At 37.8% G+C, this 25,403-nt stretch overlaps 1 protein-coding gene across 50 annotated transcripts in view; it reads right to left on the bottom strand.

The window, feature by feature from the left end:
- Nucleotides 1-25,403, bottom strand: part of ABI3BP (ABI family member 3 binding protein) — a 172,131-nt gene that overhangs the window by 2,855 nt on the left and 143,873 nt on the right. For all 50 annotated transcript variants that reach the window (XM_080563086.1, XM_080563087.1, XM_080563100.1 and 47 more), the window contains 8 exons: nucleotides 24,365-24,448; nucleotides 23,051-23,119; nucleotides 22,455-22,667; nucleotides 18,970-19,081; nucleotides 7,257-7,336; nucleotides 5,675-5,704; nucleotides 4,499-4,660; nucleotides 546-659 (listed from right to left, as the gene is read on the bottom strand). In XM_080563086.1, the coding sequence (XP_080419212.1) occupies nucleotides 546-659; nucleotides 4,499-4,660; nucleotides 5,675-5,704; nucleotides 7,257-7,336; nucleotides 18,970-19,081; nucleotides 22,455-22,667; nucleotides 23,051-23,119; nucleotides 24,365-24,448 (864 nt within the window). The remainder of the gene's footprint in view (nucleotides 1-545; nucleotides 660-4,498; nucleotides 4,661-5,674; nucleotides 5,705-7,256; nucleotides 7,337-18,969; nucleotides 19,082-22,454; nucleotides 22,668-23,050; nucleotides 23,120-24,364; nucleotides 24,449-25,403) is intronic.

The following is a 25,403-nucleotide window of genomic DNA, read 5'->3' as shown; positions in this document are numbered from 1 at the left end:
AAAAAGAACCAGGCAGGTCATGGCTGCATTTAGGACACCTCCTCCCCTGTCCGCTTAGACTAGACTGGAACTCTGTGCACCCAGTCTGAATTAGAGTATTCAGAATTGCTGCAGCATGAATTATATTTTCCAGTAATAATTTTTAGTTTCTCATTAGCACTAAACAGAGCTGCTTAATGCTGAACTGATGATTTATGGCATTTTAAATCAACCTTGCTAGTTTGAACATAACAGTTCATGCCTCTCTGCAAACTCAAATTTGTGCTTGGGTTTAACTATGTAATTCCAAATGTGAATATGAATAATCCGCTGGAATGTTTTAAACAGGAGAGGCTGTTTACTACCAAACAGAACCTGAGCCGTAACATTCTTTTAATAAGACATTTGCTCATCTTCAGAATCTTCTTGACTCCCTTCTGGCTGCAGAGCTGGTAGTCCCTCTCCATTGCCCACCCCATTGGTGGGCCCTGATTTCACTGGCAGGAAAAAACTGACAAACAAAGGAATTGCCAAGGTTTGCTGCAGAGACGTTCTTAAGGAATTACCATCTTTGACTGGTAGATCTTCTTGCTGTCCTGTCCTTCCATCTAAGAACGAGTCTACAAATTGGCAGTGATCTTCTCCATGGCCCCTCTGGTCTCCTATGTTATAAAATTGTCCTGAAAGCAAAGGAGCAGCAAAGTTACAAATCCAAATGCAGTTTAGTGAGGGCTAAAACCACCAGAGGTCTGTACACTTAGCTCTGTGGGAAGCCAAGGCAAACGCTACAATTCTTTACCTCTCAGGATCTGTAGCTGTAATTTGAGCATTAAGTGCAAGTACAGCGCTCATGGCTGTTGACAAAAGCACCCCACTCTGCCAAAACCTATGCCTGGATGCATATTTCCCCTCCTTATTTTTCATATGTAAGTCCTGTTATTACCCAGAACCTCATCCTGATTGTATCAAAAACGAGGTGAGTTTTGCTAGGAATTTTAATGGGAGACAGGTTTGGTTCCCTGTCAGAAAGCCCCCAGTATTTTCAAAGATGTCTTTATAGACCATCTCTTAATACATACCAACATATAAGTGATACCTTTTAACTAACCAATATGTGACCACAGTGTAACAACTGCTTATCCAGAACATGAAGCGTGCCCATATGTTCCTTTGCAGGATTGCTTAACAGGACCCTTGACTGCAACTGAGTAGAAAATGAAGTGTCAAGTGCCAAATGCAGTGTGTGCTGACATTATGGGTTGTCCTTAGCCTTTTGATAAGAGGACTCACAGTGGAGCAGTTTTGACAGAGCGTGATTTTTCCTTACTGATATGATTTGCAAACAGTAAATTAGCAAAATTCAGCTCAGAAGATGGAGAAAAGCATGCCATCTTCTCTCCCCAGGCTCTGGCAGGAAATGTTTTCAGATAAACTCACCATTTTTTCTAACCTCCTTTCACAGCACTTCTTAGTACATCCAACCTTGGGTTGTGAGGTTCCAAGGAGAGGTGGGAATTATTTAGAAAAAGACTCAGTATTTAGGCATAAGCTAAGCAGAACGTCTAGTTACTCACTAGATGTTGGGTCTCCTGTAGCCCTGAATCTGTGCCAATCTGGCTGTTTGACAGATGGTGAGGTAGCTTATACTACTCCCTAAAGTTCAATTAATAGAACAGCAGCCTATCAATAAACACTCTCATGTTTTTGTGGTCTGATCAATATTTTGCCAAAAATTCTTACCTCGTTGATGGTCTCTGTCCATGCAGTTCTGGTCTAGCTTTAGAAAATTATTTATTACTGTCTAGCTTTGGCTGCAGGAACATTTTTTTCCATACAAGAACTGGTCAGAGGGAGTTACTCTTGGTAAATTTGTGAACTGAAATTAAGAACACTGAAGCTGCCAGAACTGCATGTGTTTTTTTTTTCTCCTTTTTTTTTTTTTTTTTTCCCATGGCTGTTGAAGGTCACACATAGAATTTATTTTTTTCCTCTGCTCAATAAATACTTTTTTTTTTTTTTTTTTTTTTTTTAGGTGGGCTGATTTTCTGGCATGCTTATTGTGACTGCTCTGGAGGACTGTTAAATGAGGTCAGCAGTAGATGCTGGTTTATAGAACGATCCTGGCATTTGTAATGTAGATCAGTTTTTCTTCACCAGAGACAGAAGAAAACAGATATTTTTATGGCTAACGCAGGAACAGTATCTTTCAGATGTACACACAGTCTTCTGGCCCACAGCATACCCTATGTATAATTCAAGCAATAGCTATACAGAACTTAGCAGCAATCTCAGTGACTATTAAATCCTTATTGTACAATTCTTTCCACAATAAAGGAACACACTTAACATATTAACTAGCAAATTACTAGATTCATCTTCTTTTGGGAATAGCAATTCTGGCATAAAGTGAAATGTTTGTTTTCAGCGTTCCTTTATGGATCGTCTTAAGAAAATTAGATACCGTTCTTATTTTATACATTGTGAATTCTGCAACAATAGAAGTTTTATGCTAAAAACAAGCATGCAGAGACACCTTGTTGTTGGCTGCCTTATACAACAGCACATCTACACTGCACCCAAATTTCAAGATCATTATGCTGCTTAAATAGTAAAACTTTAGAAGCTATTTTCAGTGTAACCTAGAACTAAGACCTCAGCATAGCCCTTTGCTACTGGCATGTTGCCGAGCTGGCTAGCAGTAGCAGATACAATTCTGCAGGTCTCCACGAGACAAGGTATGACAGTGAAAAACACTTGAGAACAGAGTTTGGCTTCAGATTGGATATTTTCCCACTCTAATCTAGAGGCCTGTGCCATGACAGCCTCACTTAGGAAGAAGGGGGGGGGGGGGGGGCATAGAACCATGCTCCTCCTACATGAGGATTTCAATTCCTTCCAATATTGCGACAACTGGCCAGCACTGGTTGTAAGAATTCAAGTGCAAGAACCAGGCTTAGCAAGTATAATGAATACAATGTGGCTACCATGATCTTCCCCAGCCAAGTTAAATCTCCACCCTTCCAGCAAGACACAATCTAACAAAAACAGGAAAATGGGCTCCTGCTATATTAAGCTTTCACTCTAAGATTGAAGTAGCTTTCACTGCGGTGTTAATTCACTTGATTTAGAGCTGAAGTCTAGTCCTGCTATATTAGCACTGCTATTTCCTGTACTGGCTAGTTTTGTGATACGCTATGCCTCATTGCCAGCTTTTGTCATTTGATCACAGCTGCTTAAGTACAGCACCAGCTGAATGAATGATACCTCTGTTCAAAACTGTCTTTCTTATTCACATAATTGCCAAGACATTATTTATATATGAGGTACTGTACTTACTATTAAGGATAGGGCTTTCCTTCCTTGTCTGCTCATGGGGGAATGGTGGTGGGTGCAAGGCCAGGCAGCTTACGGTTCTGTTGGCACGGGCTGTCCTGCAGTCCCCCTGTTCTCTTTTCACTCCATGCTACCACACACAGAGACCACTGAGCCCTGCTCCTGTGAGGTGCTGCACTCTGAGCTGGGGCAGTTTTGGTTTATGAAAGCTGATTCTTTCAGTCACAGTCTCTCCTAGTTAATTCAATACAATGGGATGAACGTACTACCTAACTTTCACTCAAAGACATTTCCCATACACAGCTGTATTACACCCTCTGTGCTCTGGATGCTGCACTAACGCCATGGTAATAGAATTGTCAGTGCAGCTCTGATGAAAGACCTCATGCTGAAGGAAGCCAGGAACTGGGATTATAAGAAGTTAAAATATTTCTAAATATAGCATTTACAATCTACGTGAGATGCAAAGTTCTGCTTAACTATCAATTAACTGAAAAACAATACTTTTACAGGCTTTTTCCCCAGCTTAGACACAGATTCCAGTCTTAGACACTTGATTCCAGTCTTAGACACGTCATTCTCTAATGACCTTAAGACACAGAACAGTAAAATATAAGAAAAAGGAGGAAGACAAAACAAGATCATGAACAGAAATGGGGAATGTGAAAAGGAAACAAGAATGTCAAAGCAGGTGAGTAAAACCTGTTCACTAGGGTTGTAGTCAGGTATTTATAAACCCCACAGTAATAGAGTAACCAGATGTTTACCAAATGGGATGGGAATGACTGAGCTCTAATTCTAGTCTAAATTTAGGTGCTAATCTTCTATTAAGAACTATCCCAGGCTATGTTTTAAATACAGATTTGGCACCTTTACAATATAAGCTATTGACTGGCAGACATCTGATCTTTACCAGTTTTTTTGTATGATCCCCCAGGATACCAACAGATCAGACGATGACCATACAGAAGTAACTCTTGAGTCTGAAAATTCAGTAGCAAACATGTCAATGACTACTGAGCACAAGCAGACTAATATTTATGACTTATCTGTCTAGTGATTAGATTAAACATACTTGATCACACTTCAGCAGAGCTCATCTTGTTAATAAGCCTCTTAGTTCTGGCAGCCATGGTATTTTTGAGGAGTATAAAATGTGGACAACACTGACATGAATCTCTCTTACCTGTAAGTGAATCGCTGAGGTATATCTTGTATCTCAAGGAGTTACACAGCTGCACACCTACAAACTTCTTATACCAAGTCCTCTTTACATACTGTTTCCCTTTGCATTCTGAATAGGTGTCAGAATTGAATGGGATTTCAGTCCAGATAGCGTCCTTTCCCACTGCAAGAAAGGAAGAAGCTGAAGTATAGACGATGCATATAAAATTATTTACAACAAATACATTCAAATGAATAGAATTAGAAACCTCCATGCAGCAGAATGCACCATGAAATATATCAATAGTTCAGAATTAGCTGCATTTTGAACATGAAAGGTATTTCAAGGAAGCACTGGAGTGCGCAGATGTGATTGATGTAGTGAACTGCTTCTGCTCTGTGTGTCAGTGGAGCCAGTTTGGAATAAGCTCACTCTTACTTTCTTAGGGGGACAATGTGTGTGGGCAAAATGTTCATTTACAAAGTTATGTGATACAGTCACTGTTTCTCAGTGGATTCAAGACAGGACAGTCAACTTGCAGCAAACCATATGTGATTAAGAATTTGCATAAAAATTAAGTGTCATGAATTACGTGGAAATAAATGGGGTCTCAGTTTTTTTGTCAAGTCCTCTACAAATGCAAAAAGCAGACCACTTTGCTTGAATGGATCTCAGCTATCCTTCAAAAGCTCAGTCTACCTCCTACCGAAGACAGCAAGAGCCTTGTAAGTGGCCTAAAACAGAGCTGAATCAAGCCTTCAGATTTTTTTTTTCTAAAGCAGATTTTTTTTTCTAAAACACAATGGCAGATAAATAGTATCCTCTGAGTTGTGTTCTGTAACTCACTTAAAAGGTGTGAAATAGCTTATTCATTTTGCAGAGCTTTCTTTTGACTTAAAAACAAGACAGAAAATATGACGCTGTCCTTGTCTCATTCGTGTACATTGGTTTGAAGCCATCCCAGCTGCCATGGGAGAACCACATCACATTGATTGCATTCTGCTCAGGTAAACAAGTAGCCTGGCATGGATTCCTTACAAGAAATATGGGTGGAAAGAAGGAAATCATGTGTAAAGGCTGTTTGATTCCACAGTTCATTTAACTGGTGCAGTACAGAATCCCACCATTAAAATTATGCTATTTTATTTCTGAAAAAAATCTGATCAGAGGACATTATAATATACATAATAATCTTACTTGAAATTGGCTCACTCACTCTTGGGTCCGCTGTGGAAAGAAACAAACATTCAATCAGACACCATAAAATTAACTTTCCCAATACTCCAATGGAAAAGCACTGGTAAGTAATTTTCTACAGCTGATGTCAGCTGTAATTTGTGAAACACAGTGTTTTGGAAGCAAAGTTCACTTTTGTATCAAATTAACAAAAGTAATTTCTCGTGTTATGGTGTGAAACTACAGCATCAACGAGCTTTTAAAAATGTTACTTTTGGGACCCTGGATTCAAACTGGGTTCTAGTAAAGACAGAAGTTTAAAACAGTTGCCAGTAAAACCCAATTCCATTGCCTTTGCAACCCCCACCTTTTTTTTAATTACACTGTCAAAAACCTGGGGAAAAAAAAAGGACACTTCTGTAATGCTTGCTACACAAAACTTGGTTAGAAAGCCCAAAAGTGAGAAATTGATGTGTGCAATTAAGAAAAAATAAATTTGACTGCTTAATTTGGCCGAGCTAAATAGGAGACAGAATGTAAGCCTTGTCATTAATGAAAATTGCACTTGGCATAAACATTGTTTTAATTTTAACAATCCAGGTTACAAAGAGTGTATTCACAGTTTTTCAATGTGTGGCTTCATCTGAACTCCTCCCTGTCTAATCCCTTGCTCAGCCAAAACTCTCATCCATCCATCAGTGACTGAGCACTAGATCAGGACTATTATATTATTACACCTGGCTCAAAATGCAGATCAACAAAGTCCTTTTAAGCAGGCTACACCCATTTGGTGTTGAATAGGTTCCTTAAGTGTATCAAATAATAAACACTTCTACACAAAAGAAGATACCTGGTTTGTACAGAGTCATTAAGTTGAATGTAGTTAGCCAGTTAGCCTCACTGTGAACTCAAACACAGAAAGCACAGGCATTCTCTGATTCTCACCTTTGAGTCAGCTAGGACTTAAGATTGGGAACCAACCAATGGTCAAAATGGACTCGTAAATACCTCTTTAACAGTTTCACAGGAGAGTAAGAAGGATGGATGAAGACATACCAGGACATCAACTTTTCCAGCTACTATTTCTCAATCCTCTTTTCAGTCTAAAGACAGTACTATTACAAACAGCTTTTTTGTACAAGTAGAAAGAGTGCTTATAAACATACCAGCCCCCAGAAAAACTTTGTTTCCTATCCAGAACATATTAACGAGTTCAATAGACACAAAAAGGTCAGAAATATGAATCCTAAATGAAGGGGCTTTCTTTAAGGATAAAGTTAATTTCTTCATAGGGAATGCCAGAATCTCTGTGTTCCTGCCTTTTTTCCTGCAGTCTGGCCATCTTACACCCTCACACAATGGAGCTGTGATCTCAGGCTGACCTTCCAGCCATTAATGTAACAGGCTGAGTAGTAAAAACAAAACAAAACAAAACAAAACAAAACAAAAAACAAAAAACAAACTATCTGGAGATTGAAAAGATCTCCAAGAGCAAGACCAAGCATACAAAATGAAGCAAGTTAAAACCAATTAAAGTTGGTCCACCAACATGGATACAAGAGCCACTGTAAATCACAGTCAGCAGACTTTTGGAAGTTCTTACCTGATTCCGTACTGAAAGACACAACATTGCTACTTGGACCTTCACCAAGCGGGTTTTTAGGTTTCACGTGGAATTCATAACTGGAAAATACAAAAAAAAAAAAAAAAAAAGAAAATTTTGCAAACCAAGCATTCTTTTGGAGTCCAGAGCAAGCAAACTGCCAACACACGCCTTGGTGCTACTCCTCTTGGAGAAGAACCAAAAGGGCTTGTTTGTTGCTCTGAAAACACCGAGACATTCTTCATCCTATCTGTACAAGGCCTCTCTGAACATGTAATTTACCAACCCTTTTGAAAATTCTTTGCTCACACGCTATTAATGTTTGAATTAATGCACCACTAGTTTAAGTCCATCGCCTCTCACACATGCGGTTTCAGTTCTGGCAAAGGGAGCAGTTCAGGTGAGGTTGGAAAAAAAGCTGATAAGGAGAGATTGAGTAAAGCACGCTATTTATTTGCACATTTTTCCACCACAAGAACACAAACTTCCAATGTAGTACCTCATAGGCCCACCAACAGTGACAGAGTGAGCCAGTGGTGAAATGCAAGGCATGGCTTCTGGGACAGAAGCTCAGCCAAGGCAAGTCTCCAATTGCTTGAATATATGTTAACAGCGAATATATGAAGCAATTAAAAGATGCTGTGCGGTGTCACCTTATCTTTTCACCTTATTATCTCACAACATCAGTCTATGCTGCAATTATCTCATCATCTCTCTTCCTCACAACTCAGATGGGAACCATTTAAGTGCTAAGAAAACTGAATAAAATTGAAAAAAAAGAAATCCAAGCCAAAGTCCTCTGCTCAAGGCTCTCCCACCCCTCGCACTTGCTTAATGTTGACAGGCAAGACAAGATTGTTTCTAACTTGGCAGCTCAGCTGAAACTTGGATGTTCAGTTAGATGCTGTAGGTAAACAGGTATTGAAAAATAGCTGCAAACTTACAAATGTTGCACAGAAGACAACAGCCCCATGGGGCAGGAAAGAGAGTTACAAGGGGGGAGGCTGGGTATGGCTACAGTCTCACAACAACAGCAGAGCTAGGAACACACACTTATTTCCTGCCTCCCAACACACACCATCTCAGCAAAGCTGCTTTTCTACTCTCCTGGCTCCAGGTTGGCAGCACCTGGGAATTGCTCACTGCTCAGCAACAGCTCAGTTTCTCACCTGTGCCTATGCCTACCTGTAGGAGCTGCAGTGCCCTCCCTGCCAAAGCACCCTCATCAGTAGCATGTCAACACCCAGTCAACAGCACCCTCTTCATGCTTTTCCCACCAGTCAGAAGCAATAATCTGCCCTACAAATACCAGCCACAAAGATTTGTCATATGCTCTGGGTGCATGCGTGGTAAACCTCTACAATATTTCATCAGCTAGAGATACAGAGGACACGAGTCAAAAGGACTGTAGTTCTGGAATATGGACCCTAACTTAGAGACTGAAAACTGAACAAAATGAGAATCCCTGAAGTTGGCAATTAAATCCTCAGCTCTTGACTCGTGAAGGATCACTTATTAGTGATAACGTGGTAGGTCAACGCTGTAACACAGCATTTTAATGTACTGCTGAGATTGTTTCCAAACAGCAAATTTCTTTAAAGAAAGAAACATAGCACTCTTTGCACGGTTAATGGTAAAACTCCATTTACAAATCTGTACAAGAGACAGAATATTCAATCCAAACTCTAGATTACTTCTCATTGCTTCTTGGCTCCTACAAAACCTGACAGCTCACTAATTAACCTCAGTGGACTAACTGTGCAGTACCGAGTAACTGTTTTCCATCTGCAGCATGTCTAAGACAAACTTAGAAATTGCTTACAGAAGCAATTGCCTTTATTTCTAGGGTTTTCTTTTATTTTTTTAAGGGGAAAACCCCAACTTTTTTGGTCAAATATTGTCACCTAGCAGGAAAGGTTGCTGCTCAGAGAACTGTAGCACAGCAATTGGAGATTCCTTCTGAATAATCAGTGATGAAGACTCTGTAATATATTGGGTGTTCTAAAGTAATAGCTAGAAGATGCATTTTGGACAATGTACAATTTAATGGATACCTTCAGATGTAAGTCTCCAGAGAAGTTCTCTTGCTTCCATCACAGTAGAATACTGCATCTAGGTCACTGATTGAACTTTGATCACTGATAGCTTAGTATGGTATGTTCTACTGCTATTATGGGCATTTATGGTCTAATTTTATAGATGATAGTAATATCTTTATGCTACTTCATATGAAATCAAAAGATATATTTTTGCCTAGGATTCCTGATGTAGAGTTGGATTTTTTTTATTTTTTAATTCCGCAGCAATGGCTACAAGGAAAGGACAAAAAATGAGCAGGTGCAATGCTTTTACGGAACTGGACTGGGCAGCAGCAGGGATCTGGAAGGTAATGATGCAGCAAGTGTGAACTAAAGATCTACAGATGCCAAATCTGTATCTCATCTAAATATATAAGGGTTTTACAAGTTATATTCCTCTACCATCCATAACATCAGGATCTGGAAAAGACGGTGGAGAATTTTGAAACAAATTAAGCTATTTTGCTGATTTTTGAACCAATATATTGTCCTCAGGAGCTGACATGTCCTACTTGGAGTTGCACTAACATACTTCACTGGAAACAGTCCTGTTCCAAAAAGCTGAAATCCATGAACTTGGACCCATCAGTTCTTTAACTCCATAAAAAGACCAAAACAAAACTGAAGTCTAAATATTTTCCAAACAGTGCTTTTCAAACTCTGGTATAGGATTTCAAACTGTGGTCTAAGATCTTCGCAAAAGGTCAAACCACAACAGGAAAGCTATGGCAAAATTTAAATAAAGAATTAAAATCTTTAGATTTCAGCCCATGTAAACAGAAAGAAAACTGGAGAAGGGGAAAGTAATAAAGGAATGTCCAACATTGAGTTTAATGGATGGACCTTTTTTCCTGTTTTTTCCTAAAAACATCAGTTAGGAGAGCTTCCTAATAACACTAAAGAGCAAGTTTTGAAACTAAAATATATACAATTCACCAGTTTTGTGATAAGTGTTTTCACAGGTACCCAAGCATTACAGCCTCCTTTTCCTCTGCCACACTCGCTCCTGAAACAGTAGCGGTGGCTGGAACCGTACAAAAAGTAGAAATGACCACTTTTGAAGATGGAAAGAAAAAACTAGTTGACTGAATACTGAAAGGTAGAGGAAGGTGAAGTTAAACTGTGTTCATGGTGTGACAGACTTTATAGATCTGACTAATTTTAAAACCATGGTGTGGCTCTCTTCAAAGAAAACCACATGAAGTCTTCCATTTTGTGTGTCAGGTGGAAGATCTGAAAAGCTGAAGAGGGACTCTTCAGGAAGTGTAGTGTCAGAACAAGGGATAATGGCTTTACACTAAAAAAGGGGAGATACAGAATAGATGTTAGGAAGAATTTCTTCACTATGAAGGCAGTGAGGCTCTTGAACAGGTTGCCCAGAGAAGCTGTGGATGGATGCACAATCCCTGGAATTGGGATTTGGGCAACCTGATCTGGTGGAAGGTGTCCCTGCCCATGGCAGGGGGGTTAGAACTGGATGATCTTTAAGGTCCCTTCCAACCCAAACAGTTCTATGATTCAATGAAAATAGAAGGAAAATGGTGTAAAAATAAGGGTACTTGCTGCAATTTTACATACTTCCAACACAAGCTAAAAGGGAGGGGAAAATTGCCTAGAGGTTCAAGAAAGTATGTAGGGCAAAGTTAATAAAGGGAAATAGGAAAGCTATATAATGATTATCCCATGTCTACATCATAGCTAGACTTGATATTCATGAGAAACTGCAGCCTATATTCCATCCTTCTATCTGTGCACCCACGATGCCAAATACTTACTTATATTGGGTATATAAGTAAGCAATTTAACATTTCTCACACCTCTATGCTCCTTAAGACTGTCATCCTACACACTTGGGAGAGGACTAGGCCTCCCAAATTCCTCATACTGCAAAGACAATGGAAGTCATTGTGCAGATTAAATGGACTTGACTTAACAGTAATTACTATGCAGAGCATATTTTTCCGCCATAGGAAATCACTATTCCACATGGAACTTTGGCAGAGGTAACTGTTCCTGCACTTCTCAAGTCATGCAAAAGGAGAAGATGGAAGACTAGAGCACTGAAAATAGCTGAAGAAAGTCTTTCATCATAATACTGAGGACTAGAGGAACTGAGTACAGTCCTGGGACATCAGATCAATAGTTGGGGAGATGCCAGTGGTTAAATGACAATCATGCAAGACTGCCCCAATGTATTGAGCTTCTGTCTCTGCAGAGTGTGCTTGAATAACAGCATGATCACACAGAGCAAACAAAACTAGGCATAAGACAAGGAAATATTTTCTTAATAAATAAATAAGTAGCGCTGAGCTTGTTTGAGGAGTCCTTCTCCTAATTAGGTTGGAAGAAGAGCCAAAAGAAATGGGCAGTGCTTACATGTGAACCCTGGAGTCAACAGCAGTTTATTACAAAAGCCTGTAATCCTTGCAATAGAGTACCAAAAAATCCAGCATTTTTCTGTAATCTTCATAGTCCTATCCTATCCTAACATTATTGTATCTTTCACTGTAGTTCTCATCTCTTGACTCTTGCTGTTACCAATATCTAAGCTATCTGCATCAGGAGATTTTTCTCTTATATGTGGTTAGCACACATTTTGGTACTAACTGCAATACCAAACAATACTTGATAGTGGTAATAATGACATGAGCAGGTACATTATTAATTAATTCATTAATTCATAATTTATAAAAAGCTTCCAGCTGGGGTTATTTAGCCTACAGGAGAGAAGACTCTGGGGAAACCTTATAGGGCCTTCCAATATTTAAAGGGGACCTACAGGAAAGATGGGGAGGGACTCTTTTATCAGGGAGTGTAGTGATCAGACAAGGGGTAATGGCTTTAAACTAAAAGAGGGGAGATTTAGATTAGATATTAGGAGGAAATTCTTTACTATCGTGAGGCACTGAAACAGGCTGCCCAGAGAAGCTGTGGATGCCCAAACCATCCTATGATTGTATTATTCAGTAGAGATTTGAAGACTTGGTATGGTCTCTGAATGTATTATAACAGCATTCTCTTTTTTGTTTCATACCTTAAAGAAATATGAAATAAACTTTTGAAGGAAACCACCTACCACATCATAAAAACAGTTTGGTATGTGCATATATCCTACACATCTCACCTTTACTTTACAGTTTTGTTTGTTTGTTTTAATTGATTGGTGTTTTTGTGTGTGTTTAAAATTATAATGATTATTAGTTTTATTCTGTTTTTGCATTTCCTGCTATTTTTAATCCTCAAGGTTATTCATGGCTGGAAACATACTCTACCTTGGGGCACAATCTGAAGCAAAAGTCCAAAGAGACTACTTCAAATGTGCTTTTAAGCACCTTTTAAGCACCTTTTTAAATGTGAAAAGTATATTTGAAATCACCAATTAGGCAAAGGATCAGAACCTAAAAGGAAGCTTTACGTATCTGTGAAATGCAAGCATCACAGGCTTTTTGATTACTCTTAATACTTTTTTGGATTATAAATTTTTCACCAGTAGACTAGTGGGACAGACACATCCCCTATTTTAATGACTACCTGAATTTTCTGAGGGACATTTGGCACATCTCTGACTAATACAGCAGAACTGCAGCCTTCATATTTTCCTTTATTCCCTTCCAATTACTGCCAAAACAAACATGCATGAGAACTGTTTTCAACAACATTCAGACTTTTTTGAAGGCTTGTATAGAAAATAGTGTTGCAAAGTTTCCTGGACACTAGCGGTATGTTCTATGAACTTAATTGCCCTTAAACAAAACACCAGAAAGAAAGAGGAAATACACAACTAATTAAAAAAAAATATTTCAAGATAGAGCAGGGACTACATATTTTGGCAGAAGAACCAGCAGAAATACCAAAGTAAAAATGATACTATATCAGATGATTGGGAGACTTAGAAAAATAAATCAATTTTAAGAAGTCAGAAACTCTAAAACTATTAAAAAACAAAGCAAACAAAAAAAAACCCTAAAATTCTTTTGGAAATGGGAAAAGAGAATTGGATGCAAAATAAAAACAAAACCAAAAAAACACCAAAAAGAACATCTGTATTTAACATTCTAGGCTAGGAAAAGTTCATGAAAAAAGCTACAGGACAGTGAAACTAATCTTAATGAAGGAGAAGATGCAGATGAACACCATTATTACTACACAGGAAACAGAATGAAGGAAACAATAATCACAGTAAGCCCCTTTCTATATCAGGCTTCTCCAGGTTTATTACAAGCAAGCACCTCAGGGAGAGAAATGTGGAAAGCTCTGAATAACAACTTTACTTTGACAGATTCACATACGGCAGATCTTGCATGACTATTATCATAGGAGAAGTTACTGCAACACTTTATTTCTTTAAGGGCAGTTTTTAGTTCAAAGCTAAGAATAGATAAAGAGCACAAAGAATGGAGTTTGGGGTATGCCAATGAAAATAGGCATTCCTGTGGGAACAGCCCCATTAAAAAAAACTCCCAAACAAGGAGACCTGTATGACAGGTTAGATGGAACATTACAGATCTCACTTCTAAAACAACCGCTTGGAAGCTAGACTGTAATTGCTTTGACCAAAAAGATCAGTCTTGTGTTTTAGTTTTGACCGTTTTCCAAATAGAGTAGATGGTACATTTCTCAAAACACTGTGAGAGTTGCTCTCAACATGAAAAACTTGAAATTTCCATGTGGAAGACAAAAATTAAGCTGACAGGTAGTTTATACTTTTCTCTGATTTTTCTTTGCTAAGAAATGAATGATATTTGCATTGACTTACAAAAAGACCTCAGCCTGCATTAAAGAAAATGGGCAAAGTTGAGATTAACAAGATTGGAAACCACCCACATAAGATAAAACCATATAATAATTTAGATTGGAAGGGATCTCTGGAAGTCATCTGATCCAGGCCCCTTTTCGCAACAGGACCAACTTAAAAGCTACATTAGGTTGCCCAGGGTTCATCAACAAGCACATAGACGCTCACTGCTTGAATGACGGAGTAAAAATTGAGTAACTCAGTACTTGATTCAGCCTAACTAGAAGAAAGGAGGATGAATGGAATTTGGCTATTTCACTTATTTAACAAGAAGGACAAAGTAGGGAATAAAAATATAGTAAAAGCTGTAGAAAAATTGGAGTAAGCGTGATACTGAATGGAGGTTGGACTCAAATATGACCTGAATCTACTCTAAAATTCCTGAAGAATATGAAGGATAATAAAAGCTAACAGCAGTACAAACTTATAAATCAACAGTGTATATGTGATTAATAGCTCACAGAAGCACATCTATAACAGAAACAATTCAGCAGAAGACATTCATAAAACAAGAGAAAGGTTTCCTCTTCAAGCACCAGCTAATTGGATATAACTATCTGTATAAGAAGTATATATAGTTATCTAGCTTGTATAATGTAACCATACAACATGGTTTGAGAGATTTCAGGTAGAAGTGAATATCAGAAGCAAAATACTTGATAAAACTAAACAGAAATCTAAATCCAGAGTATCTGGAGCCAGGTAACTGCTTAGTGCCAGGAACAGCAGCAGTTTCAAAACTTTGACCAACCAAATAATGGATATCATGATTAGTACTTTCCATGTTGCTAAAACCAACAGAAGTTTTCTAAGATAGGATAGTGAAATACTGAAAACACTATGTTTGACAAATCTCCAGGTGAAAAAGATGTACTTGTCCTGTAAGTAAAATAGGACTTCTTTAAATAAAGGCCACTGTCAAGTGTGCCTCACTATGACACGATGGAATGGATATAACACCCCTTTTCTTTGGCAAAAGGTGCGGGAATCCTAGTGTTTCAAAAAATCAAATTGTATAGGGGTTTGTATAATTTTTTTTTTAAATACCAAGCACTTTTGTTGGAAAGCAGATGACTCCCCAGATTTATTTAAAGAGTGTATGTCCTCACATTGACAGATTTTCAAGTTCTTCTCTCATCTCAGATTCTAGATGTCTTGCAATCAAGTCACCAAGAAGGCATAAAGCTGGCTTATGTATTACAAGACAAACAAATGAGATGACAGACTGCCCTAATGTATAAAACTTTTGTTTAAAAGTCACCCTCACAAGTTGTCGTATGCCTATGAAGGTTCTTCATTTCCTTATTATCACGGCCTGAATTTGTGAAAAACAAATACCTGATAACAGTACTGGTAATCAGAACTCCTCTTCTCTTTTGGCCAATATATTTTTTTCTGGACAGCTGCAGTCACACATGCAATTTTTCAAGAGAGACTCTCACAGTCTCTCATTGAGAATGTCTTCCTAACACAGCCCAAATTTCTTAAATATTCTAAGTCCAGCCATCAGCTCCTCATCTTTAAATTGTGCCTTCTCTACAGGAGGAGGGGTATCTGGCTTACTGCAGAACTTTCCAGAGGTATAGCAGTATGATTGTTTTGAAAGAATAACATAAAAGAGAAAAGGAAGCAAACAGCATGATCTGCAGGCACAGATAGACCTAGTTTTTTCCTGATGCTTGCTCTGCCCACTTCACACTGGAGAGTTGTTTGTCTTGCTTCACTTCTCCTAGACGTGGGCATTTAATTCTTTAGTTTCTGGCCAGGCACTGAATATCCTTCCTACCTATTTCACCTCAACAGGACAACAGATCTTGGGCAATGGGGCTGCAAACCTTCTTTGTTATGTACTGCTCCTAAAGAGTAAACACCTGGAGAATTACAGGCTTGAACTGTAATTCTGCTGCTGTAGAACTTTCACATTCAAATTTACCCATAGAGACTGAGATATGATATCCACAATCATGTTTATTGTTTTTGAAAATCTTCATTTAGATCTGCCTTGATTAGATCCATCCTGAACTTTCTTCAACTCTGGAGGCCTTGAACCTTCAGAGCAGCATATGGGATTCACACAGAATCACTGATGGCTTCAGAAAAGTTGGAAAACTAGCATCTCAAATTCAGCTTGTCAGCTTCTCCAAAGCATTTCAGGGCCAAGAGGTTCTTTCCCAGCCAATCCACCTTCTGCTACTGATCATCTCTTTCCATATACTTTCTGGTAGTGTTGTAAATGTTGGTCCTTTGCAAGAGGGATTTCTTTTTCTCTTCCAAGTTTCATTTCCAGCTCTACCTCTTCTACAGCTCTTTCCTTTAAGGCTAGTTACGGAAAAATCTGCTTCCCAGATTTAATGTATTACTTTATGAATTTTCAGACATTTTTGGGGCTCAATTAATTTATTCAGATGTATTTCATTGTCTCTCTTCCTCATATTTTCAAGTCAGTTTTATCCACTGGTCAATTTACTTCATCTAGTGAGCAATGAGCTCATGAGAGCTAGGAGATCTTTATTATAGACATTTGTCTTTCCTTGCAACACTAAAACTGTCTACATGATGCCAGTTGTCTTCAATCTCTTTCTTACTTTCCCTGAAATTAATGGCCAACAAGCCTGGATTCAAATGGCAACAGTAACAATTTCTTGTGCTTCTGCCAAAGCTTTCAAGACATTCTCAAAATTAGGAAACACATTCTGAAATTAGAGTTTAATCAAACAAAGCCTCTCTGAGGACTTTGCCTCCTTGAAATCCTGTGGGACTGAAGGGACACCGTTGCAATTCATATAAACCTTTTCAATTTCAAATGATAGCCTCCTGAATCCAGAAAGACTTTCAGGGTCCTTCCTTTCCGGTGCTAGGGGAGTAGGGATTACAGCCATCACCCCACCAGGGAAAATGTATCCCTTTATGTCCTAAGTCATCATCTACCAGTTAGTGTTGATTTCGTATCTAGCTTGTTTTAACAAAATCCACACTCCAAAAGACAGCTTTTGTCCATGGTCTCTGGTCTGCTGTTGATCACCAAAACCCAAAAGTCCTCTCATAAGACTGTCAGAAGTGTTACAAATTAAAGCCAAAAAACTATTTTATCTGCTTCCCATAATTCCTATCTTTCTTATGACCTTTCCAACGGTTTCAGGTGGGTCTGCCTACCTCCACCTTGCTTCATTTCTTAAAAAGCAGCAGTCTAAAAATGCTTTCCTCTTTTAGGCACCTGGACATTATTCTCAGCATCCAGGACTTCACATTGCTTCTATGTCTTTTTTACTCTTAATCAGTCCATCTAATTTTTGTCAGCAAATGTGACACAACCAATTTGAATGTGTAATGGAAGACAGTCTCAATAACAACTCACACTTGTTTTCAAGGATGCAACTGCATTATTTCAAAGCAGATCCTAAAACAAAAATAGAAACAGAAAAGAAAACAAACAGTGCCCACTGCCTTTCTTCAGCTGCTACTCCAAAAACCTGTTGTTTTGCTGTCTCTTCTAAGCCTCCTCAATTGACAAGATTGACTAGACTGATGCTTGGTCACCAGCATCAGTTGTATTGTTAGTGTATCATAACTGACACATGTCATGACACATCTGCAGTTCACTCTTTCACAAGCAATGTGCCTTTAGAAGATAACAGAGATGATCATTGTGCAATACACAGCAGTTATAGCCCATCTTTTGTGTTTTGGAGTCTCTTAGAGAAGTTCTTTTTGGGTATCCCAATTTGCTTAGCCTTTCTTTTCTATTTCCCTTCCCCCTCCACTTTCTGCAACAGTTCCTTATTCCTCCCTTGAGAAGCTGCTGCTCGCAAGTAGGTAAAAGTTAAGAACGTATGCCTCAGATTAATCCACATACTGCCTAGAAGTTAAGATTCATGATGGGTTCTACAAAGAATTTTGTGCTGTGTTACCAATTTAAAGATAGTAGTAGAAAAGGGCAGTCTATCTGAAATGGAAAATCCAGTTACCGAAGCCAAATGGTCTTACAGGGCAAAAGAAACTTGTCATTCACTAACTTTCTGATGCAATCAATAAGTAATTCAAAACACAGGACAGTGCCTTCTTTTTTTTTTTTCCCACTGCTCTGAATCTTACCATGAAGAAAGAAGAATATATATATATATATATATTTACGAGATTTTTTTAAACTGAATTATAATGCTTATTTGGCCTAGTTGCCCAAGATGCATGCCATCAACTGGAAGTCGCTGACCCATTTTTAACTTGCCAGCTGTTTTTATATACTGAGAGAAAATTGGCCCAATGTGTCTTTCCTCTTCACAGTACAATATAAAGGTCAGGCTTTGTACAGTGGCCTAACTTGCATTCCAGTAATTGAATGCGTATATCTACATAGCCAAGGAGCCTGTATCTGCTGTGCTGAGTATCCTTAAATCTCAGAGAGAGAGGACTGTACATATAAATCTTGATCTGACACATCAGGATAATATTTCTCATGTTTGTCTTGTTTCTTTGTCTGCTAAATTTATCAAGAGATTAAAAAAAAAAAGCATTTTTTTTTCCCTTTTTTTTGCAATCTGTCCAGACCACATGTGTGTTCTTGGAAATTTCATAAAGTTTCCTCAGATCTATCTTATCTGTTCACTTAAACGAAAGTAAAACCAAAACATGCCTTTTTCCTATCAGAGCACAAGTAAAACCAATTTGGTCTTACATTTGTACATGTGAATGTATAAATATTATATATATATATTTATTTGAAGTAACTGCTTTTAAATGTATACGTGTGTATATATATATATTTGAATATATTAGCATTTGAAGTGGCAGACAGCTGACAGACTAAATTGAAGAAACTTAGAAAATCATTTTATTTAATTACCTTGTGTCAGGTTTTAGGTTTTCCACTGTAGAATGGGTTTGATTTGTAGTGATAATCGACTTCTCCTTTTCACCATCACTTGCTCCATTTTCAGTTGACACAACTTCATACTCTAGAAAAATACAGGAAAGAGAAACGTGTTTAAATAACAGCTCTCACTTGAGCTTCTTCATTGCTCTCCCTTTGTCTCATCTGATTTCCACTCCTACTGTCTAACAGGCTGTACAGACATCTCATGTGAACAAGTCTGGATGTTAGTATTCTAAAATGGTTAGAAAAACTGCTTAGAGTTCCAATTACAGATTGCTGAGTGCCTGGCCTCTCATCTTTTCTCATGATTCAGTTATGGGACAGAGGATACTCAATATCTCACCTCTGCCCAAAAGGTATGCTACTGACAGAATACTGAACACAAGTAAGTTTAAGTATCCTTCAGTTTGAATAAAGAAGCATCAAAGATGAAAGTACAGTTTCTAAATGCTTAAACCCTGATTAACTTAAAATAAGACCTAGTAAAACTTAGGTTTCCACAGGAAACTGCTCACTAATTTTGCTTGTGCTCTTGGGGAATCTGTCAGCTTATAATTAAGTACTTTTTTTTTTTGTATTTATATTATTTAGAGAGACTTACTACTTTCTTTTCACCTCACTGGTATGTACCACCAAGCGCGAGCCATGCTCTAAACAGAGGAGTAAAACCAGATGTTTGGGAAGAAGATAACCCTTCAAAAAATCATAACCATATCCAAGATACAGTCTCTCTCTAGCATGCATCCTCTGACATGAGTCACAACTCCAACACAATTCACAGCCTCTTCTAATAAAAACACTGAGTATATTGTTAATTTTCCTCTCAACACAAAGAAATTCACAACCTCCCAAACCCCTTCCTTTCCCTGAGCTAAAAACACACACACACACACACAAAAAAAAAAAGGAAAAGCCCTTATTCACCACAATTAAGCTTCATTAGAGCAATGATGCTTATTATTAAGGACTGGACAGAGGTTCGATCTCCACTGACATAGGAGTATCTACATAGAGAATCAGTAGATAACTTCACAGGAAATCAGTCTATCTGCCCTTCTGCTAGCCCCAAGTCACATGATTTAAACTTTTTAACTCATTCAAGTTGAAGAATAAAGGATAACACAACAAATGCATGGGCATGTGCTTCCATGCACACACACAAAGAACTACTGGAGTGCGTCCAGTATCTGCTTGTTACTGTGTATTAACAATGATCCTCGGTGGACTAGACAACACACTGCCCTCCATCTCTGAGACAACTCTACAGGAGTAGCAGGGCACCAGAAAAAAGTTCTTGGTCCCTGACATTTTGCAGCTTTTATGAAAACAAGGAGGAAAGCTTGATCACTGCTTTAGTTATTATTTGTCAGATCTTTCCATTACCAAAGTACAATTTTGTTTTTAGTAATACTTAATATTATGAAAACCCTCATGCAACATATTACCTAGTAGTCAACAACAGTATTTTTTTTAAATAAGGCTCAACAAATTATCCACAGTTCTATCTGAAACTGTGCATTAAAAATAAAGATGTGATGCCCAAATCAGAACATTGAAAAAAACATTTAAAAAAATACAAAAACAAAAGGAGATGACAGAAAACTTGATTTAAGTTTTTCTAAACAAGTAATATCATTCTTGTGCCAATATGAAGTAATTACCTTTTGGACAAAATGGGATTCATCGACTTTTGTTGACTACAGAAAATATCCTTAGATGAGTCATTAATGGACTTATTTTTAGAAGTTAAGATGAAGGACAAAACCTCACTGGGAGTATTTGTAAGCCACAGAATTCAAACATTTTGTATTACGCATATTCATGTCCAGAGAAAGGCAATGAAGCTGGCGAAGGGTCTAGAGAACAAGTCTTATGAGGAGCAGCAAAAAAATAAAGGAAATGGGACTGCATCAGAAGGCAATCAGGTCTTGCTTTCCTCATTACATGATGCATGTTGACAGTTTTTCCAGTTATAAAGGAAATGTTTTTTTATTTCTGCAGTTGAAATGGTTGTGCTGCAGGGGGTTCATTAATGTACTCAAAAAAACCAGGTCTACTTCCAAGAAAAAAATGCAAACTAAGCAAGTTATCTCATCTTATCAAGCTAAGGACAGGTCTGTGGAGGAAGACTCCAAATGACAACAGCAACAAAAAGGGTTTTCCCTGGACAGAAAGAGGTATAGCTGAACTACCTAGAAAGGAGAATGTTCACAAAGAGCCTCTCCCCAGCCTAATGTTAATGCTAGGAATAGGCTAGGAATAGGTTCACACTGCTTCCAGCACATCATGGAAGACAAGTCAGGTAATCATTCTTCTTTCGTATTGGTACTTTTTATTAGCCTATAGTCTTTTTTTTTCTTCCCTTTTAATTCAGCAGAAGGGGCAACTTCCTTCCTCTTTCTCAGAAAAAGGTGGTGCAGGCTAATTTTTGTTCTGAGTGTCCCTTTGGATCTGCATTTATTATTTTCTAAAACTGTGGGAAGAACAGGAAAGAATCCAGGCTGAGCTTAGTAATTATTTCTAGAGAATCAAGAGAAGACTATTTTGGGGAAGAGAGCATGTGACAGTCACCATTATAGCTCTGCACTGAAATCTGTTATGACATGCATATAAAGCAACTTCTGAAAATATCCCAGTTACATGTTAAAGTGAATGGCTAGTGATCAAATCTTCCTCTTCACAGTTCCCAGACTTACTTATTCTAATCACTTGTAAAGCAACACAGCCAAATCTGTTTAGCCACAGCAGTGATTGAGTCAGTGATTTTGCAAATCAAAGTTCTCTTTTATGACAGTGGTAAAAATGGAAGCCATTATCCTGACAGTACAGAAGAACCATAATTTTCATATTCAATTCTGGTAAGTTTGTGTTGATACACAGAAGACAGAAAAATTACAAGTGGTCTTCTTGCATGCCTACCTAGGTACTCATAGACATAACCATAGACTCAAACAAACAGAATCTTTTACACAAAGAGAACTTTGTGGTACAATGGGTACAGCAAGTAATATGCTGGCAGAGTTCTACTGACCTACCAGACAGATACTTTCATTGCATCTGGCTCACTGATCAAAAGCATCATGTCAAGAAAGATATCTGCATTATGCGTAAGTAACCATGCAATAAAGAATACTGTCACTTTTTTATTATTATTTTTGCTTGCCTAGAGTAAACAGAGAAGCTAGAAATTAAGGGAAGATACAGTCATAGTTCTTAAGTATCTTTTTTGCGTCATCACATGATGCAAAGTGATATAGTTGAGAAAATCTTGTTCTAATCTAGTAGCATTTTTTTTAATCCATACTGAAGTTGACAGCAGCATGAAATAAAAGCACTGGAGTGTAAGACTCTTTTGGGATAAAAGTATTATTTTAAATGGCACAAAACCACTGTCAAAGTAAAAATAAGCTTGAAATACAGTATTCTGAAACAAAATAAAAAGAAATCAAACCAACCAGTAACAGTGTCATTGTCTGGTTTTTCCCAGTCCAATATGACGAAAGTTGGACAGCCCTCGACAGTCACCACTGTGAGGTTGGTTGGAGGATTTTGTGGAGGACGAGTAGGTTCTTCCTTGATGCTAGCCTCTTCTTGAGGAAAATGTTCAAGAGAGCTTGTGATAGAGCAAGGCACATCATCATCTTTCTTCATATACTTGACATGAGGGGCTTAGAGCAATAAGAAAGAGCTGTTATTCAGTACAACGTTTTTAACAAAACATTGATGCCATTCCACCCATCCTACAACTTCCAGTTCAGGGACTGACGCAAAAATCTGTACAAGTCAAAATCAAATACAAATGTTTAAGAAGGAAAACTATATATTCAATACTCTTTTCTAAGCTGCCTTTTTTGGGGGGTTGGGTGGGGTGTTGTTAGGCCTGGAATCTGCACTGCTTCACCCTTCTATTGTCACCTTTCATCTGACTGGAATAGACAGAATCAAATGAAGCTTTGTCCTTCCAATAACCAAAAAAGATAATTTTGATATAAGACAGGTCAGTGTCCATGCATTCCCCCCAAAAGAAACACCATAGCTATTAAAATCCTACCTTGGTACCTTGGTTTGCCTGAAGAATCTGTTTCTGATGTAGGACTTGAACTGAAGACAGTTGCATCAACTGTAAGAGACACGGTTGTAATTCAATTTGCAATAAATATAAAGTTTCAGAACTGCTGTATCTCATGGTTCATTTGGCATTTGAAATCATCCCTGGTAAAGTTCCTCCATGGTAGACCTTTGATATCAGATCTGTTTTTTTCCTTTTAAGGACCCCATTTTGGCTGTGGTGCTAAGTAGACCCCATACTTACCTAACAGTATAAAGAATGTCATAATCAAAATGACAGAATTCATGACTGCTGCTGGATTCAGTTCATGCAATATATGTGAAGTGTATTTTGGACCTTTTTAAAAGCAACTTTTTGCCCTGTACTGGCCATTTAAATTAGAGCTCACTTAATATTCAGAGAATATGTAGTACTATTAAGTTGGCACACAACTTTTCAAAAAATAGTGACAAGTACTTCACAAATTTTGTCTTCAGAGCATAAAACTTCCACAGAACGTGAAAGGAATTGGACACAAACATTGCTGTGAGCAGAAATGTGCTGGAGCGTTCAGGATTCTTAACATCAATGTTGTGGTAAATAGCCTATATATTAAACAGAATCTTCCCTTAGATACAAATACTAAGATGGACGTCAATGAACAGAACATACAATATATTCAGAACAAGCCTTTTTTTTCATGTATCTAGTATCATGAGATCATATTTTGTCTCAAAAATTAATTTTAAGCACACCCTCCCCACAACTCTAGGTCTAATTATCTAGGTCTAACTCCCCACAATAAAGGTCTAATTATCAACTATCTATAATGTTTATCCTATTGATTTTTTTTTTCTATCTAGATAGTTGCATATTGATCAGATACCTGGTAGGATATCACAACCATCTTGACCACTGTCAGCCACTGTTCAAGTAATAATTTAAATTTATGTCCTATGCAAAATGAAACGTCCAGGAAAAGAAGTGTCTTATCTACACCTTTCATGGATTTAAAGTAGACCCTGAATAGTATTGAAAGGCTTCTAAGCATGTATTGATTTCTCGGAAGATAGAAGAGCCATCATGTTCTCATTTGTAAAGATGTGTATCAGAAGACAGCCAGGTGAATTCAGCCAAGTTACAAAAGTCAAAGTGGAATAAGAGAAATCAGAATCAACCCAGACAGAGTATTTCTTATACTATAGTGCATCAATATATTTTAGGAAAGGAAAGCCAGAGGAAAAAAAGGAAACCTTTATGTTAATGAAGAAAAAAAAAGAAAAAAAAGGAAACCAGAGCTGTCTATATTATGCTCACCATAATACTCTGGAGTTGCAAAAGCTGTTGGTGTCTTAGATGGAATTCCTGTCCTCACAGGTGTTGTTGGTCCAGCAGGTTTAGCTACAGTGACAGAAGAAGGAACTTATGGCAACAAGGCATTCACTATTTAGAAAATCAAAAAGCTATTTCACTCTTCTAACAAAACTCAGATTTTTGACGACTGATTCATAAAATAAGTGGGCACACAATTTCATTTAAGCTATGACATTCCCCTCAAAGCTTACTCAACAGCTGCCAGTTGGATTTAGGAAAATGCTGAGTTTTCCTTATTGCCAATAGAACCTATTCCTGAAGTCTAGTAAGAAAATTCTTTGCTATTTGGAGATTGTCTTTGAGAAATTCAGTCAGCTAGAACACAACTTGGTTATTAAGCACTGGCTGGTAAATGGACACAAAATAACCAACATAAACATTCTGTTTCACAAATAAAAGAACACATTTCTTCTAGAGAACTAGAGAACAGCTGAAGTCACCAACAGAAACCTGGAAACCTCCCAGACAACCACTGTAAGACTGTGAAATCTCACCTCCAAAAAGCCAAGAACTGCATAATGTAGTCACCTTCCCTGCATGTATGACACAGAAGAACATGGTGACTGAAGGCAGAATGTTGATGAACCAAGTTCAAAAAAATGGAAGGTAGGGATATAAGTGGAAATTTATTAAGATTCTCACTAGAGTCCAGACTGAAGAAGGTTTTGGAACACTTATTTCCTTTATTTCCATTCAGGAGACTTTTAATGTCTGCATAGAAACCTTCCCATAACACTCATCTAGTGGATGAGTAAGAAAGATACAAGTAAGGAATTAATCACAGTGTTAATAAGAAAGAGAAACAGAACAACATTATAAAAGGGAAAATCCAAGAAGAACACTGAAGCAAAATTTTCCTGTTAATATTGTGGAACAGTTTCTCCAGGGAACTAGAAGAAACTCGTATGATGTTCAAAACTAAGCAGGACAAACATTATGAAACAAACTAAAAGGAAAATCTACTACCGGTCCCACAAGGAAG

Source organism: Anser brachyrhynchus (assembly GCF_964034855.1).
Source record: "Anser brachyrhynchus genome assembly, chromosome: 1".
Classification (NCBI taxonomy): Eukaryota; Metazoa; Chordata; class Aves; order Anseriformes; family Anatidae; genus Anser; species Anser brachyrhynchus.
The sequence above is the reverse complement of the archived record's forward strand: the minus strand, read 5'-3'. Positions and strand labels throughout refer to the sequence as shown.